The 15603-nt window shown below is 43.3% G+C and overlaps 1 protein-coding gene across 1 annotated transcript; it reads right to left on the bottom strand.

Annotated features, from left to right (window-relative positions):
• Positions 1-10358: 10358 nt before the first annotated feature.
• On the bottom strand, positions 10359-11029 carry LOC123133445 (uncharacterized). The gene is made up of 2 exons (XM_044552933.1): positions 10708-11029; positions 10359-10540 (listed from the first exon to the last, which is right to left on the bottom strand). Exons 1-2 carry the CDS (start codon positions 10970-10972, stop codon positions 10482-10484), a joined length of 324 nt encoding a protein of 107 aa, XP_044408868.1. The 5' UTR covers positions 10973-11029; the 3' UTR covers positions 10359-10481.
• Between the last annotated feature and the right edge of the window lie 4574 nt (positions 11030-15603).

The following is a 15603-nucleotide window of genomic DNA, read 5'->3' as shown; positions in this document are numbered from 1 at the left end:
AGCTTCCAAAGGATAACGAATTGCCCGACAGTACATACGCAGCAAAGAAGGTCGTATGCCCTCTAGGATTGGAGGTGCAGAAGATACATGCATGCCCTAATGACTGCATCCTCTACCGCGGTGCGTACAAGGATCTGAACGCATGCCCGGTATGCGGTGCATTACGGTATAAGATCAGACGAGATGACCCTGGTGATGTTGACGGCGAGCCCCTCAGGAAGAGGGTTCCTGCGAAGGTGACGTGGTATGCTCCTATAATACCACGGTTGAAACGTCTGTTCAGAAACGGAGAGCATGCCAAGTTGATGCGATGGCACAGTGAGGACCGTAAGAAAGACGAGAAGTTGAGAGCACTCGCTGACGGGTCGCAGTGGAGAAAAATCGAGAGAAAGTACTGGGATGAGTTTGCAAGTGAGCCAAGGAACGTATGGTTTGCTTTAAGCGCGGATGGCATTAATCCTTTCGGGCAGCAGAGCAGCAATCACAGCACCTGGCCCGTGACTCTATGTATGTATAACCTTCCTCCTTGGATGTGCATGAAGCGGAAGTTCATTATGATGCCAGTTCACATCCATGGCCCTAAGCAACCCGGCAACGACATTGATGTGTACCTAAGGCCATTAGTTGAAGAACTTTTACAGCTGTGGAATGGAAACGGTGTATGTACGTGGGATGAGCACAAACAGGAGGAATTTAACCTAAAGGCGTTGCTGTTCGTGACCATCAACGATTGGCCCGCTCTTAGTAACCTTTTAGGACAGACAAACAAGGGATACCACGCATGCACGCACTGTTTACTTAACACCGATAGTTTATACCTGGCAAGCTGCAGGAAGGATGTGTACCTGGGCCATCATTGATTTCTTCCGACCAACCATCAATGTCGAAAGAAAGGCAAGCATTTCAAAGGCGAGGCAGATCACCGGAAGAAGCCCGCCATGCGTACCGGTGATCACGTACTTGCTATGGTCAATGATTTACACGTAATCTTTGGAAAGGGTCCCGGCAGACTAGCTGTTCCGAGTGACGCTGGGGGACACGCACCCATGTGGAAGAAGAAATCTATATGTTGGGACCTACCCTACTGGAAAGACCTAGAGGTCCGCTCTTCGATCGACGTGATGCACGTGACGAAGAACCTTTGCGTGAACCTGCTAGGCTTCTTGGGCGTGTATGGGAAGACAAAAGATACAACTGAGGCACGGGAGGACCTACAACATTTGCACGAAAAAGACGGCATGCCTCCAAAGCAGTATGAAGGTCCTGCCAGCTATGCTCTTACCAAAGAAGAGAAGGAAATCTTCTTTGAATGCCTGCTTAGTATGAAGATCCCGACTGGCTTCTCGTCGAATATAAAAGGAATAATAAATATGTTAGAGAAAAAGTTTCAGAACCTAAAGTCTCATGACTGCCACGTGATTATGACGCAACTGCTTCCGGTTGCATTGAGGGGGCTTCTACTGGAAAACGTCCGATTAGCCATTGTGAAGCTATCTTCATTCCTCAATACAATCTCTCAGAAGGTGATCGATCCAGAAATCATACCAAGGCTAAGGAGTGATGTGGTGCAATGTCTTGTCAGTTTCGAGCTGGTGTTCCCACCATCCTTCTTCAATGTCATGACGCACGTCCTAGTTCATCTAGTTGACGAGATTGTCATTCTGGGCCTCGTATTTCTACACAATATGTACCCCTTTGAGAGGTTCATGGGAGTCCTAAAGAAATATGTCCGTAACCGCGCTAGTCCAGAAGGAAGCATCTCCATGGGCCATTAAACAGAGGATGTCATCGGGTTTTGTGTTGACTTCATTCCTGGCCTTAAGAAGATAGGTCTCCCTAAATCACGGTATGAGGGGAGACTGACTGGAAAAGGCACGCTTGGAAGGGAATCAATAATATGCAGGGACGGATATTCTTGGTCTCAAGCACACTACACAATTCTACAGAACTCTACCTTGGTGACCCCGTATGTCGATGAACACAATAACAGACTGCGCTCCAAACACCTGGAGCAGTGCGACGACTGGATTACATGTGAACACATCAGGACTTTCAGCAGTTGGTTGGAAGCACATATCAGAGGTGACAACACTATTTGTGATGAGCTGTACTTGTTGTCCAGGGGACCATCTTTGACTGTATTGATTTGGAAAGGATACAAGATAAACGGGAATACATTTTACACGATTGACCAAGATCAAAAGAGCACCAACCAAAACAGCGGTGTCCACTTTGATGCAACAACCGAGAGGGGAAAGGACACACATTATGGTTACATAGTGGACATATGGGAACTTGACTACGGACATGATTTTAAGGTCCCTTTGTTTAAGTGTAAATGGCTCAATCTGTCACGAGGAGGGGTACAGGTAGACCCACAGTACGGAATGACAACAGTGGATCTGAAAAATCTTGGGTACACTGACGAATCGTTCGTCCTAGCCAATGATGTGGCATAGGTTATCTATGTGAAGGACATGTCTACCAGACCGAGAAAGAGAAAAGATAAGGAAGCGAATACATCATACGATGAGCCAAAGCGCCACGTAGTTCTTTCAGGAAAAAGGGACATCGTGGGAGTGGAGGACAAGACAGACATGTCTGAAGATTATGAAAAGTTTCATGAAATTCCTCCCTTCAAAGTCAAGGCTGACCCCAGCATCCTGATAAACGATGAAGATTATCCATGGTTACGGCGCAATAAGCAAATGACACAAGCGAAGAAAAAGTGAAGACTTTCTCCCGCAAATATTATGATGATACCATGCCAACTTTGTAACAGACGAGTATGATACCATTATCCGTTTTGTATATGCACATGCTATGTGGGTCAATTTATGATACCATGCCAACTTTCAACTTTTTCAGAGTTCATTTGAAATGCTTTAATGTCTTATGGTTCGGCCCTCGTAATAATTAAAAATAGCAACAATAAGTATTTTGTTGTAAGTAGAAACAAAATAAAATAAATAAAGCAAGAAAGAAAACAAAAAAACAAAAAAAGTGTTTTCAAATTTGAAAACTAATGGCACTAACATAAAGTTTATAATTTTCCTAAAACTAAAAGCAAAAAGAATTGAAAAATAAAGCAAAAAACAAAAGAAAATAAATAATGCAGAAAACAAAACAAAAAACAACAATAAGTATTTTGTTGTAAGTAGAAACAAAATAAAATAAATAAAGCAAGAAAGAAAACAAAAAAACAAAAAAAGTGTTTTTAAATTTGAAAACTAATGGCACTAACAGAAAGTTTATAATTTTCCTAAAACTAAAAGCAAAAAGAATTGAAAAATAAAGCAAAAAAACAAAAGAAAACAAATAATATAGAAAACAAAACAAAAAACAACAATAAGTATTTTGTTGTAAGTAGAAGCAAAATAAAATAAATAAAGCAAGAAAGAAAACAAAAAAAAACAAAAAAAGTGTTTTCAAATTTGAAAACTAATGGCACTAACAGAAAGTTTATAATTTTCCTAAAACTAAAAGCAAAAAGATTTGAAAAATAAAGAAAAAAACAAAAGAAAATAAATAATGTTGAAAACAAAACAAAAAAACTGAAAATAAAATAAAAATAGCAACAATAAGTAAAGAAAACAAAAAAAAATGCCTCCTACTGGGCCCCCACGGCCTGAATACGACATGAAACCCTACTATGGGCCAGGATTCAGGCCCGCAGTAGGCCCAGAAGGCCCATCAAGCAAAGCAATAGCAAGTAGGCCCGAAAGCCTGCGGTGGAGAGGAGCTCGAGAGGGGTGCGGCAGTGGGGCTTATAAACCACTGCGCGCCCCTCTCAACTAGCGAGGTGGGACTAAACTTTGGCCCCGAGGCGGGCAGCACAGGGGCCTTTGGTCCCGGTTGGTGGCACCAACCGGGACTAAAGGGGGAGGCATTGGTCCCAGTTGGTGGCACCAACCGGTACTAAAGGCCGCCGGTTCCCGCCCTTTGGGCTGCCGAAAAAGAGGCCTTTGGTCCCAGTTGGTGGCACCAATCGGGACTAAAGGGTGCATTAGTCCCGGTTGGTGCCACCAACCGGGACTAAAGGGTTTTCTATATAAGCAACACTTAGCAGTTTCTGGCCAAATCGCCCACTTCTCCCCCGACGCCCCCTGCTCCTCCTCGTCGCCGTCGCCGCCCGACGCCCCTGCTCCACCTTGCCGTCGCCGCCGCCACCGACGCCGTCAGGCTGCTCGCCTGAGCCGTCGCCGCCGCCCCCTGTGAGCATGGCCTGCTCCCGCGCCCCTCCCGTCCCACGCCCCTGCGCGGCCGGCGCGCGCCGCCCCTGTCCCTGCGCGCCGCCCCTGTCCTGCGCGGCCGGCGCGCGCCGCCCCTGTCCTGTGCGGCCGCCGCGCCGCCGCCCCTGCCTTGCGCGGCCGCCGTGCGCCACCCCGCCGCTCCTGCAATTTCCATAGCAATTTTTTGCATTTTTTTGTGTATATGTATTTGTATGTGTATATATATATGTGTACATGTTCATAGTATTTTTTTCATAAGTGTATTTTTTTGTTCATTGCATTTTTTTCATATATATAATGTATATATGTATGTGGTAGCTATATATATGATGAATGGATGTGGCTATATATGTATGTATGAATATAATGTTCATAGCATTTTTTGTTTATATATGTTTTTTCATATATGTATTAATATTTTATTTAGGTTGTTAGTAGATATCGATTTTAGGTTAGTGCATTTTAGGTTAGTGTAGAGGAGAAAGTAAAATAAGGAAAAGGAAGAAAAGAGGAAGAAGGAAGAAGGAAGAAGAAGAAGAAAAAGAATGAGAGGAAAAAGGAAAATAAGAAGAGGAAGAAGAGGAGAGGAAGAAGAGGAGAAATAAATAAGAAGAGGAAAAAAGAAGAAAAAGAAGAGGAGAAGAAGAAAGGAATAGAGGAGAAGAAGAAAAAATAGAAATTGTTTTCTATTTTTTCTTCTTCTCCTCTATTCCTTTCTTCTTCTCCTCTTTTTTTTTCTTCTTCCTTCTTCCTTCTTCCTCTTTTCTTCCTTTTCCTTAATTATTTTCCTTTCTCGTCATTGTCATGTCGTTGTCGATATAACCCCCTTGAGATAACTTCGACATGAGGGGCGGTCGATATATATACCCCCTCTCGACCGTGATAACTTATACAACGGCAGCACCCCCCCTCGGCCCACTCGCTCAACCAAAACTCTCGAGGACACACAAACCCTAGAGAGAAAACGATGTTGGTCTCCTACCCCCTCCCGCTGCGCCCCTACCCGACAAATTAACTCTCTCGAGGCCACCCAAATTTACCAAGTTAAAAGAGCGTTGTCGTCGAGGCCACCCCAAACCCTTGAAGCGTTGTGTCGAGGCGACCCCAAACCCTAGAGAAGCAGCGTCGAGGCCACTAACATGATTCCTTATTGTGACTAGCTAGCTAGTTCTACGTTTGCCACTAATGTATATATATATATCCATCTGTACCATGTTTGAATAATAATTGACATGTTGTAAATATTTGCAGAAACTATGGAGCACTCCCGAGACGAAGAAACAGAAGCGATGTTGGGGGACATAATCGCAAATGGAAGTGATGAAGTTGCATCATTTCTCCTCGACATCGATGGACAGCTAGAAGAACTGGGTGAAGAAGAGGGCTATGTTCATGATGGCTTCGGCCCATTAATGCCGGTACAAGAAGAGGACTATGTTCATGATGGCTCCGGTGACACAATGGAGGTACAAGAAGGAGACCGTGCTGACTGCTCTGGTGACCGAACCGAGTCAGGCCAGGTATATATATATTAGTTAAGCCCGTGCTGACTAGTTAATTGATGCTTCCATTGTTTTGGTATATGTACACATATTAATTACTCTCGTCTTTCTTCCTTATAATTTCTAGCCCTCCGGATCGAACACAACTTCGGTAAGGAGACGAGGCCCGAAGAAAAAGTTGAGCTCGGATGAAAAGTTTGAGATCATAGAAATCACGCCCGACGGCGAACCGATTGAACCCATCCGGACAAGGAAGGCATTTTCTGCTCAGTGCGGGGTTCTTGTTAGGGACAAGATCCCGATCAGCATCCAGCAACGGTATAAGCCTAAGGAGGAAGACCCTGAGGTGTCTTCTGTCAATGATATGCAGAAAGAAGATCTTTGGACTGAGCTGAAGGCAAATTTCACCCTACCGCCAGAGGAGGATCCAGAGAAGCCAGTTAAAGAGCCATTAATCAAGTCTTGTGCTCTTAAGAAGATGGCAACCCTAATGAGGAGGTGGAGGAAAGAGCTGAACCAGTTTGTCAAAAAAAAGACACCAGAATTCATCGGCAAATATGAGAAGATCAAAGATCACTGGCCCGCATTTGTGGCCCACAAGACATCGGAAAAGAGTAAGAAGATGTCGGTGACAAACAAGAAAAATGCTGCAAAGAAGAAGCTTCACCATCGCACGGGGTTAGGTGGCTACCTCAAAGCGCGGCCTAAGTGGTCCAAGGCTGAGCATGATCTGCTCCGGCGCGTCGTACTCCTTCTCCTCCGCCTCGTAAGCAAGCACGAAAGAAGACAGACGCCGCAGCCGCTCCGTCTGCTCCGACGTCTAGCAGCACAACCAGAGGCGGGAGGCAATACAAATACGGTCCATCTCTCAAGCCTCTAGAGAAGTTACCGTATGAGAGGTCCGAAGAGGAAAATGATACGATTGTGCGGACCCATGTGAAGGATTTCTTTGAAGGGGTGAAAGCAAAGAGACATCCACCTCCGAAGGAGAAGGTAGATCCGGTGAAAGCAAAGCGCACTATCGATGCCCTGAGGAAACCACCAAAGTCTCCGCCGAGAACCAACTATGAGCGCATTACTGAACAGACATATCTCCAAGCCCAGCGGTAGGGAACTACTGTCAGTGATAAAAGGTTAAAAGAACGAGCAAAGGGGAAAAAATTGCCCAGCTCGGCGAACAAGCACAGCAATCATGCCCCCCGCTCAATGTGTCTAATGCTTCGGGGACGGTGGCCGGTTATGAAAATCTTGAAGATTACCTGCCTGACGATGCACTTCCTGATTTCATGGCGGTGGACGAACACAGATACGAGTACGGAAAGCCTCTCGTCAAAGATGAAAAATCTCTGACAACAATGATGCGAAGATTCCATAGTTGGTACATGAAAACCTGCAGAGAGTCTGAGGCGACGAACAGTTTGTATCTGAACATTAAAGAGGAGCACGACCTCGTTTCAAATGATCTGTTGTGTGTTCCATTTGATGAGTTCTTTCTTCAATCAAAAGGCCCTCGATAAATTAATGGTCTTTTGCTACTGCCTGTAAGTACTATTTCTGTCATTAAGTCTCTATATATAGCTCTGCTCTTTCATTGCATGTATTTATAATTAATTATCCTCAATATATTATGCAGATTGAAGATCGTCGAGTGCAAAAAACAAGAAATTTATGATATTGGGTTCATTAACACAAATATCATAGATGTATTTCTGGTTGAAAAGAACGTCAAAGAGGCCGAGGACAACTTGCTACGATCGTTGATCAAAAATCAAAACAAAGATAACATACTCTTTCCTTACAACGGCAAGTGAGTGTTACTGTCGTGTAAATATTCGGTTTCCCTTATTACTCGAGCGAGGTTATAGTAATGTAATTGATGAGTTATGCATGCGTGCGCAGGTACCACTATATTCTTCTGGAGATTAAGCTTGAGCGGGGACTAGTAACCGTCTTAGACTCGAGATGTAAAGATCCCGAAACCTATGCGGACATGACTGAAATGCTCAGCAAGTAAGTTCAATCGATCATTATCGCACCATATCGGCAACTTTTTGTTCATTTCCTGATATCTCAAGTAATAATAATTATTTTCTTTGTCTTGCAGGGTTTGGAAACAGTTCACCGCAGAAGCTCCGGGACTGCCGAAGGAGCTGCGATATACATACCCGAAAGTAAGTACTACTGGGCTAGCTAGTTGCGCGCATCTCCCGTTGATTCTATAGCTATACTTTCATCAATGCCATTTATAATGCTTCATTATTAGTTTGATTGACCTCTATTTCTCGTAAAATGCTTGTGGCAGGAGGAAGGGAATGATTTCTGTGAATACTACGTGTGTGAGTTCATCCACACTACGACTTTGAAAAACAAACGGGGCTATTCTAAAAGACAATATGAAGTGCATAAGCAATAATATTCACAATTTCATTTTATTACACCATCATTTCTGTTGAGTTTCATTCATATATGTATTAATTAACCCCTTTCTTCAAATTAGACGTGGCAGATGCGGAATGAACTCCTAGAACCAGATCGCATGAAAGCAATTCAATAGGAATTAGCGGGATTCTTTCTTGACCACGTCATCAGTAAAGCCGGAGAATACCATGTGGAAATTGATTTCAAATGCTAGGGGTTTGTAATTAAGAGATCTTATACATATTGTACATGTGTGTAGCCAGTAGCGTCGGATACATGATACGAAAACTTGTTGTTCGACCAATCTCTCAGAGAAGGAGAGGTCGATCGATCACTTCTCTTGGTATGCATGACGAACTTCTGTACTGAATGGTTCTCTCGATCACTTATGTATATATAGTATGTAGCGTCGATCAAGCATGGACATAAGAGAGGACACTTCTCTCTATTAATTAGCTAGCTAACACAATATATGAAACACCTAAATTAACCCCCCAAAACACCCAACCCCCCTCCTTTCAAAAAAAATAAAAACCCCAGCCACTGGAATGCTGACGCGTGGATGCATTTTGGTCCCGGTTGAAGCCACCAACCGGGACCAAAGGCCCCCTGACTGGGCTCGGCGCACAGGGCCACGTGGAGGCATATTGGTCCCGGTTCGTGTTTGAACCGGGACTAATGGGTGGAGGTATTAGTAACGACCCATTAGTCCCGGTACATGAACCGGGACTAAAGGCCCTTACGAACCGGGACTATTAGGTGTTTTTCTACTAGTGTATGTAGTCCACCATCTCCGGATCAGAGACGGGACGGCCAGTAGCAGCTAGTTCATCCCCGAGACTCTTCATCTTCGCCATGTATGCTGAACTGGACATGGTGCCTTTTTTGGTGTTGGTGATCGCAATCCTCAGATTGGTAATCCGAGACTGCGATTGTGAGGCGAAGAGGTTGTTGATTGTTGTCCAGAGCTTGAAGGTGGAGTCCCTCCCGACGACCTGTGCAAGGATCTCAGGAGACATGGAGTTGAGCAGATATGACATAACCTGTTGATCTTTGGCGATCCAAGGTCCATACAAAGGATTCGGCTCTTGGGCCGTAGTTTTGTCCGCCTTTGGGACCTCCACCATCTTCGGCGGAGCGGTGTCAGAGTGGTCCAGCAGCCCGGTAACCTGCGCACCTCGCAGGGCTGGGAGAACCTGCGTCTTCCAGAGGATGAAGTTTCCTCTCGCAAGTTTTTCCGACGGAGGCGAACCAAGGTTCAGGGCAACGCCGACTGAGGAAGCCATGACGGCGATCGCGGATATGATCTAGGGTTTTGTTTTCTGGTTTGTGGCTAGATGTATGGAAGAGGGGCTCTGATGACCATGTAAAGTTATGAAGCGTTCCTACTCCCATCGAGGGGAGCCGCAGCTGTATATATTGATGTGGGCAGGCGATGCCTTGGTTTACAAGATAGAGTTACAAGAGTTTGAAAGGGATACAAGAAAGGAAGAGGTTGAGATTACATAAACTCTAACACACAGATATTTTAGCCTCTATTGGGATCAGATATAGCCAATAACTGATATTCTAGCCTCTGTTTGTGATGTTGGTTTCGTCTAATAATGTTGTGATGATTCAAATTTGGCGATCTCCACAACAGTGAAACTAATTTTTATTGCTCGAGTCATACAAAGTCGCAGATATCAATTTGATGGCTTTTCCATGTCCTGCAGGTATCAGAGTTACGTTTCGGTGGCTGAGATGAAGAAGTGGCTCGTTTGATGCGATGCACACGGAAATTTACCCCTTATGTAGAATGCAGTGGTCAGATGTGAAGTGGATTCGTAGGAACTAATCACTTATTTTGCTCAAACCCGTCTTGTTATCGAACGCAGTCAATTGGCCAACTTACATGGAGACATAAGAATTGCTTGTATTAATCAGTACCTTCCAGTTGATCTTTGCTTGCATGCATTCTGTGTGTGTTCATATTTTTACTGTTTTGTTTTGCTTGTTGTTCCACGTTGTATCTGACGGAGAGGATTCGGCATCAAATTTCTGCTCCTGTCCCATTTTGCGTGTTTGTTTTTTATCTGTTTTCTGACTGATCAATGTTGAGTTGCTTGCTTTCGCTGGATTCAGGAAGGTTTGTGTGAGATTGCTAATGTTTTAACCTGTTATGATATAAACATGCCACTTTGAGATCTGCAAAACTTCACACAAGTGATGCGCGGACGCGCGGAAACACATTTTATTGATTTGTTTGGCAATCACAGCCGTTCAACATGATACGACCCCATGATCCACTGGCCATTCAGCTCCTTATTTGGCAGGTTGCTGCTGGGCGTTAAACCAGGCCCCACCTCCTGTGGCACTCGTGCTTACAAGCCGCAGCGCCTTCTGCATCTGCAAAATGGCCAACGCGAGCACAAGATCATCAGCTAGAACAGACGATTCTTCTTTGTGTCAACAGAAAAAGGAGAGACCATGTATATTGCATCGATGTTGAGGAGAATTCATCCATAAACGGAGCAGAAATGCAATGCAAGTAAGGTGACCCGTCGTCATCTTACCGGTGGGCGCCGCCGACGGGCCGCAGACGGAGTCGGTGCTGCAGACCCAGAGGCAGGCGGCGCGGCTCTCCTCGGGGTAGCCTTCTTCCTTGCATTTCTGGATGCAGTCGACTTTGCAGATCCATCCGCTGCGGCTGCACCCGTCGTGGCAGGGCTGGTAGCACTCGCAGAAGGTCTCGGCGGCCGCCCGCTGCTGGGGCGGCACTGACATGACGAGGAGCACGCACAGTGCGGCAATGGCGGCCGCCCTCTTCTTCACCTCCATGATCTCCTTTCCTTGGACGTGCAAGCTATGAGAAGGGTGGAGTGTGAAGTTGTGGCGGACGAGTGTTGGGGTTCAGCCTTTGTCCGTTATATGGGTGCGTGATGTATGCATGGGTAGTGAGAAGATACACGTGTTTCATGCCGGTACCACGTTGTGTCAAATGTTCGACCCGGCTGACAACTGGTTTGGTGGGACGGTAAATGTAACTGGCCAGGACAAATCAACTGAAAACTGCACACGTAAGGTTGAGGGGAGTAGTTGGCAACTCGTTCGGTGGGGACGATAAATGTAGCTCACATTAGAACATTATTTTGAAACAACACATGTCAGGACGAGATTTAGTTGGCAAGTGGTTCGATGGGGATGGTAAATGTTGCTCACACTAGAACATTATTTTGAAACAACACATGTCAGGACGACGAGGTTTAGTTGGCAACTGGCTCGATGTGGATGGTAAATATAGTTGGCACATGTGAGGATGATACCTGTGAGGACGAGGTTGATGATCAACAAGTTCAGTGGGGACGATAAATGTAGCTGGCACCAGGACATTAATGCAATGTCAGGACAAGATAGATGGCAACTGGTTAGGTAGCGATGGTAAATGTAGCTGGCATCAGGACACTAATTTGAAACGGCACAAGTCACGACAAGGTAGCTGACAAATGGTTTGGTGAGGATGATAAATCTTTCCTACTTATAAAGGTTGGAGTCGATGACGAGTTCACATGTGAGACCAACAATCTTCACAAATAAACAAATGTATTTCTATCCACGTTGTCTATTCTTATATGTTTCATAATTTGAAACGTTGTGTCTGTCCAAGGACCTGCTATGCTCACTTGAGATTCTCTACTGCCCAGGTGTGATCTTTTGTTATATTTTTGCTCATTTTAATAGTGACCAGCGAATAATGGTTGCATGATGCCAATATATTTCTACGATTTTCTAAACTAGTGACCTAACTACTCGAATTCTAGAGTTTCGTAGCAACGCACGGGTATTGGGCTAGTGAAAGTAAAAATACTAGTTAAGGGTGCCCCTCACAAAGGCCACTCCTACCTTCTCTGGTGGTGACAATTAGTACACTGCATGTGCAATATGAGAAGGGAAGAGAAGGGAAAGGGAGCTGTTGTGGAGTGCGAAGTTTTTTTTTGAGCAAACACAGTGGGGAAAACCCCCACTGTAACTCTGATTTTCATTAATATGAGAACACATGTTACATCACTGTACAAGTTTTAGCATGACAGGAAGAAAAAATCTACAAGTAATCTAGCCAGCTCTGCATCCCTTCTTTCAAACTAGGTTTGGCTTTCTTAATGATCATCTCAATGTGCTCCTTGAAAGTACTAATGCAGTAATGCATATTTTTGGGTTTGTGATCAAAGATGATGATGTTCCTGTGCTTCCAAATACTCCAACATCCTGCAATAAGGCATTCCTTATAACATACAACATTATTGTGTCTCTTGCCCTCCCTTAGCATCTCCATAAGCTCATAGTTTGTATTCCATTGAAATCCAATTGCCATCCAGAAATTCTGGCTGAAATCACATCTAAAGAATAGGTGAGTAAGGTATTCCTTTGGTTCATCATCACATAGCACACATCTTGCAGACTCAATATGGAAAAAAATTCTTGTAAGCAAATCTCTAGTATTTAGTCTGTCCTGTAGAAGTAACCAGAAGAAAAACTTTTGCTTAGCTAAGGTGCAAGATTTCCATATCCACTGAAATGGTTTGGGGGCATCAGCAGGGTTCCCAATATATTCTAGGTATATTCGTTTGTTGGAATATTTAGGGCCACCCCAGTAAAATTTCCATGAATCCTTCTCTGCCTGGTTCCCTCTATCATTGATCAGAGCCCTTAGCTGATTACTCTGTTGGACAACAATGTTGGACATAGGGATCTGAAACATATAAAAATTGAGATCATCCAGATTTGTGGCAGCCTCCAGAGTGATGCGTTCATTTTTTGTATAGGAGAAAAGTTGAGCCATCATGCTCCTTATTGGCCGAGAGTACCAATTATCATGCCATAGATTAATTGTGTTGCCAATTCCTGCAGAGCAAATTGTCATGTTTTTGTAATCTTGGAGAATAGAGCAACAGTCTCTCCACCAAAAAGATCCTACAAGTGTGGGAAATTTTGGCAAATCACCATTGTGATAGTAATTGCACCATATCAAATTAACCTAGGGGGTATAATTTCTGTTGAAGAATTTATAGAAGTACTTGGTAAGTAAAGCCCTATTTTGCATTCTAAGATCTAGTACACCTAAACCTCCTGCTTTTTTTGGTAGGCAGAATTTCTCCCACTTAACCAAGCAATTCCCATGTTTGTTGATCCCCTTCCCATACCAAAGGAAGCTTCTCCCTGATTTCACAAAGTGATCTAGAATGGTGAAAGGCACTCTGATACAACACACGGCAAATATAGGCAAAGCAGATACAATGGCTTTAAGATGTGTGAGTCTACCTGAGCATGTTATCAGGTTTGCAATGCCAGATAATCTGTGGTCCAATCCAAATACCATTGGCATGAGATCAATGACTTTAGGTCTTGTAGTACCCATAGGTAAACCTAGGTAAGTAAAAGGCATGGATTCCTTTTTGCATTTAAGAATGTCAGCTAATTCTTGAGCTCCATCTTTAAAAATGCTGATTGGAACAAGAGAAGATTTGCTATAATTAACAATAAGCCCAGTGAACCTAGAAAAGATGTCCAGTATCTCTATGAATTTGTTAATTTGATCCTCATCAGCAAGCAATATGACAAGAGTGTCATCAGCATATTGGATAATGGGGTAACTTTCAGTGTTATTGGTGTCAATAGGTAAACTAACCACACCATTTCTCCAAGCTTCATTGACTAGTATTTGCAATAATTCTCCGACCAGAACATATAACAGAGGGGGAAATGGGTCCCCTTGTCTGACACCACATTTGCAATGAATGTTTTTCCCAGGCACACCATTTAGAATAACAGAAGTGGAAGCAGTAGTCAATATCATGTTGACCCACCTAATCCATTTGTCACTAAATCCAAAATGCCTCATCATAAATAAAATAGCATTGTTGTTTACTTTGTCAAATGTTTTCACAAAGTCAATCTTGAAGATGATGATTTCCTCTTTTGATTTGTGATACATGTGGATGTATTCAAAGCTCCAACCTAGACAATCCTGAATGTTCTTGGTTATAATAAATCCATACTGATTTTTGCTAACCCTAGGCAAAATAACTAGCTGAGCTCTGTTGGCCAGTAATTTTGTGAGAATTTTGATAGGCATATTCACTAGGGAGATGGGCCTAAAGTCATTAGGTGTTTCAGGGTTGTCCTTTTTAGGGATAAGGGCAATAAAAGCAGTATGGATAGGTTGCAGAGAAATAGACTCTTGATGAAAGTCATTAATGAATCTATAGAAACAATGCTTGATGATGTGCCAACATTTTTCATAAATAATCCATTAAATCCATCAGGTCCAGGTGAGTTGTCATTGTGCATGTCCTTAATAACCTCATCAATTTCCTCAGATGAAAAAGGCTTGTCTAGTTCTGAAGTTATATTATCCATTCTCAAATGAGATATATCAAAATCCATAAAACATTCAGTCTGGGTACCAATTCTCTCCTTAAAGGAGGCCCAGATTAAGGCAGCCTTTTGGTCATGATCATAACTGCATTGACCATCAAAGGAAGGAAAGTGATATAATTGTGCCTGAATACCTGAGATGCAATAGCATGAAAGAACTTAGTATTTTCATCACCAAGTTTTGCCCATCTGATGTTTGCTCTAATTCTCCAGTACAATCTTTTTTCCTCCAATAGTTTATTAGTATGGTTGATGAGGATTTTCCTGAAGTTCACCTCCCTCCTGGTAAGTAATCTTTGATCTTCTAAAACATCAATAAGCTTAACATAAAGGCAACAGTTTTCAATGGTTTTCCTGAGCTGTGAGAATTTCTTACTCCACATTTTGAGTCCTCTCCTAAGTGCCTTAAACTTGGCATTCAGATGCTTGGCAGAGTCAGAAAAGTGTATAGAGTTGCACCAATGGTTCTCAACTACATCAATGAAACCATTAAATTCAGTCCAGAACTCCTCAAATCTGAAGATGTTGCTCTTGGGGCTGTTACTGTCAATCATAATTTTGATGGGAACATGGTCAGATGAGATCTTTGCCAAAGGGATTGCCATTGTAGAGGGATGCACAGTAGTCCAGTGGGAGCTTATGAATACCCAATCCAACTTTTCTAATAGTGGATTGTCCTGTTTATTACTTCATGTAAAAGATCTTCCTTTCAATGGTATTTCTACTAAGTCAAGGTTTATGATGATATTATTGAAGAGCATCATGCTGTTTGGGTCACCTCCTAGCTTGTTTCTGTTATCAGGTCCTTCTGATGAAGTTGAAATCCCCCAATATCATCGATAATTTGCTCTGATTGATGTTAAGATTCTGCAACCAAGTCACAAATTCCAGTTTGCCATCCACAGAGTTAGGACCATACATCTTTGTGACATACCAACAACTATTATCCAAATTAGAAGTGAATTTGATAGTAATGTGGAAATAGTTACTAGATATGACCTCACCCTTGAACATGTTGCCATTCTAAATAGTAATTA

The sequence above is a fragment of the Triticum aestivum genome, chromosome 6B (assembly GCF_018294505.1).
Source record: "Triticum aestivum cultivar Chinese Spring chromosome 6B, IWGSC CS RefSeq v2.1, whole genome shotgun sequence".
NCBI lineage: Eukaryota > Viridiplantae > Streptophyta > Magnoliopsida > Poales > Poaceae > Triticum > Triticum aestivum.
The sequence above is the reverse complement of the archived record's forward strand: the minus strand, read 5'-3'. Positions and strand labels throughout refer to the sequence as shown.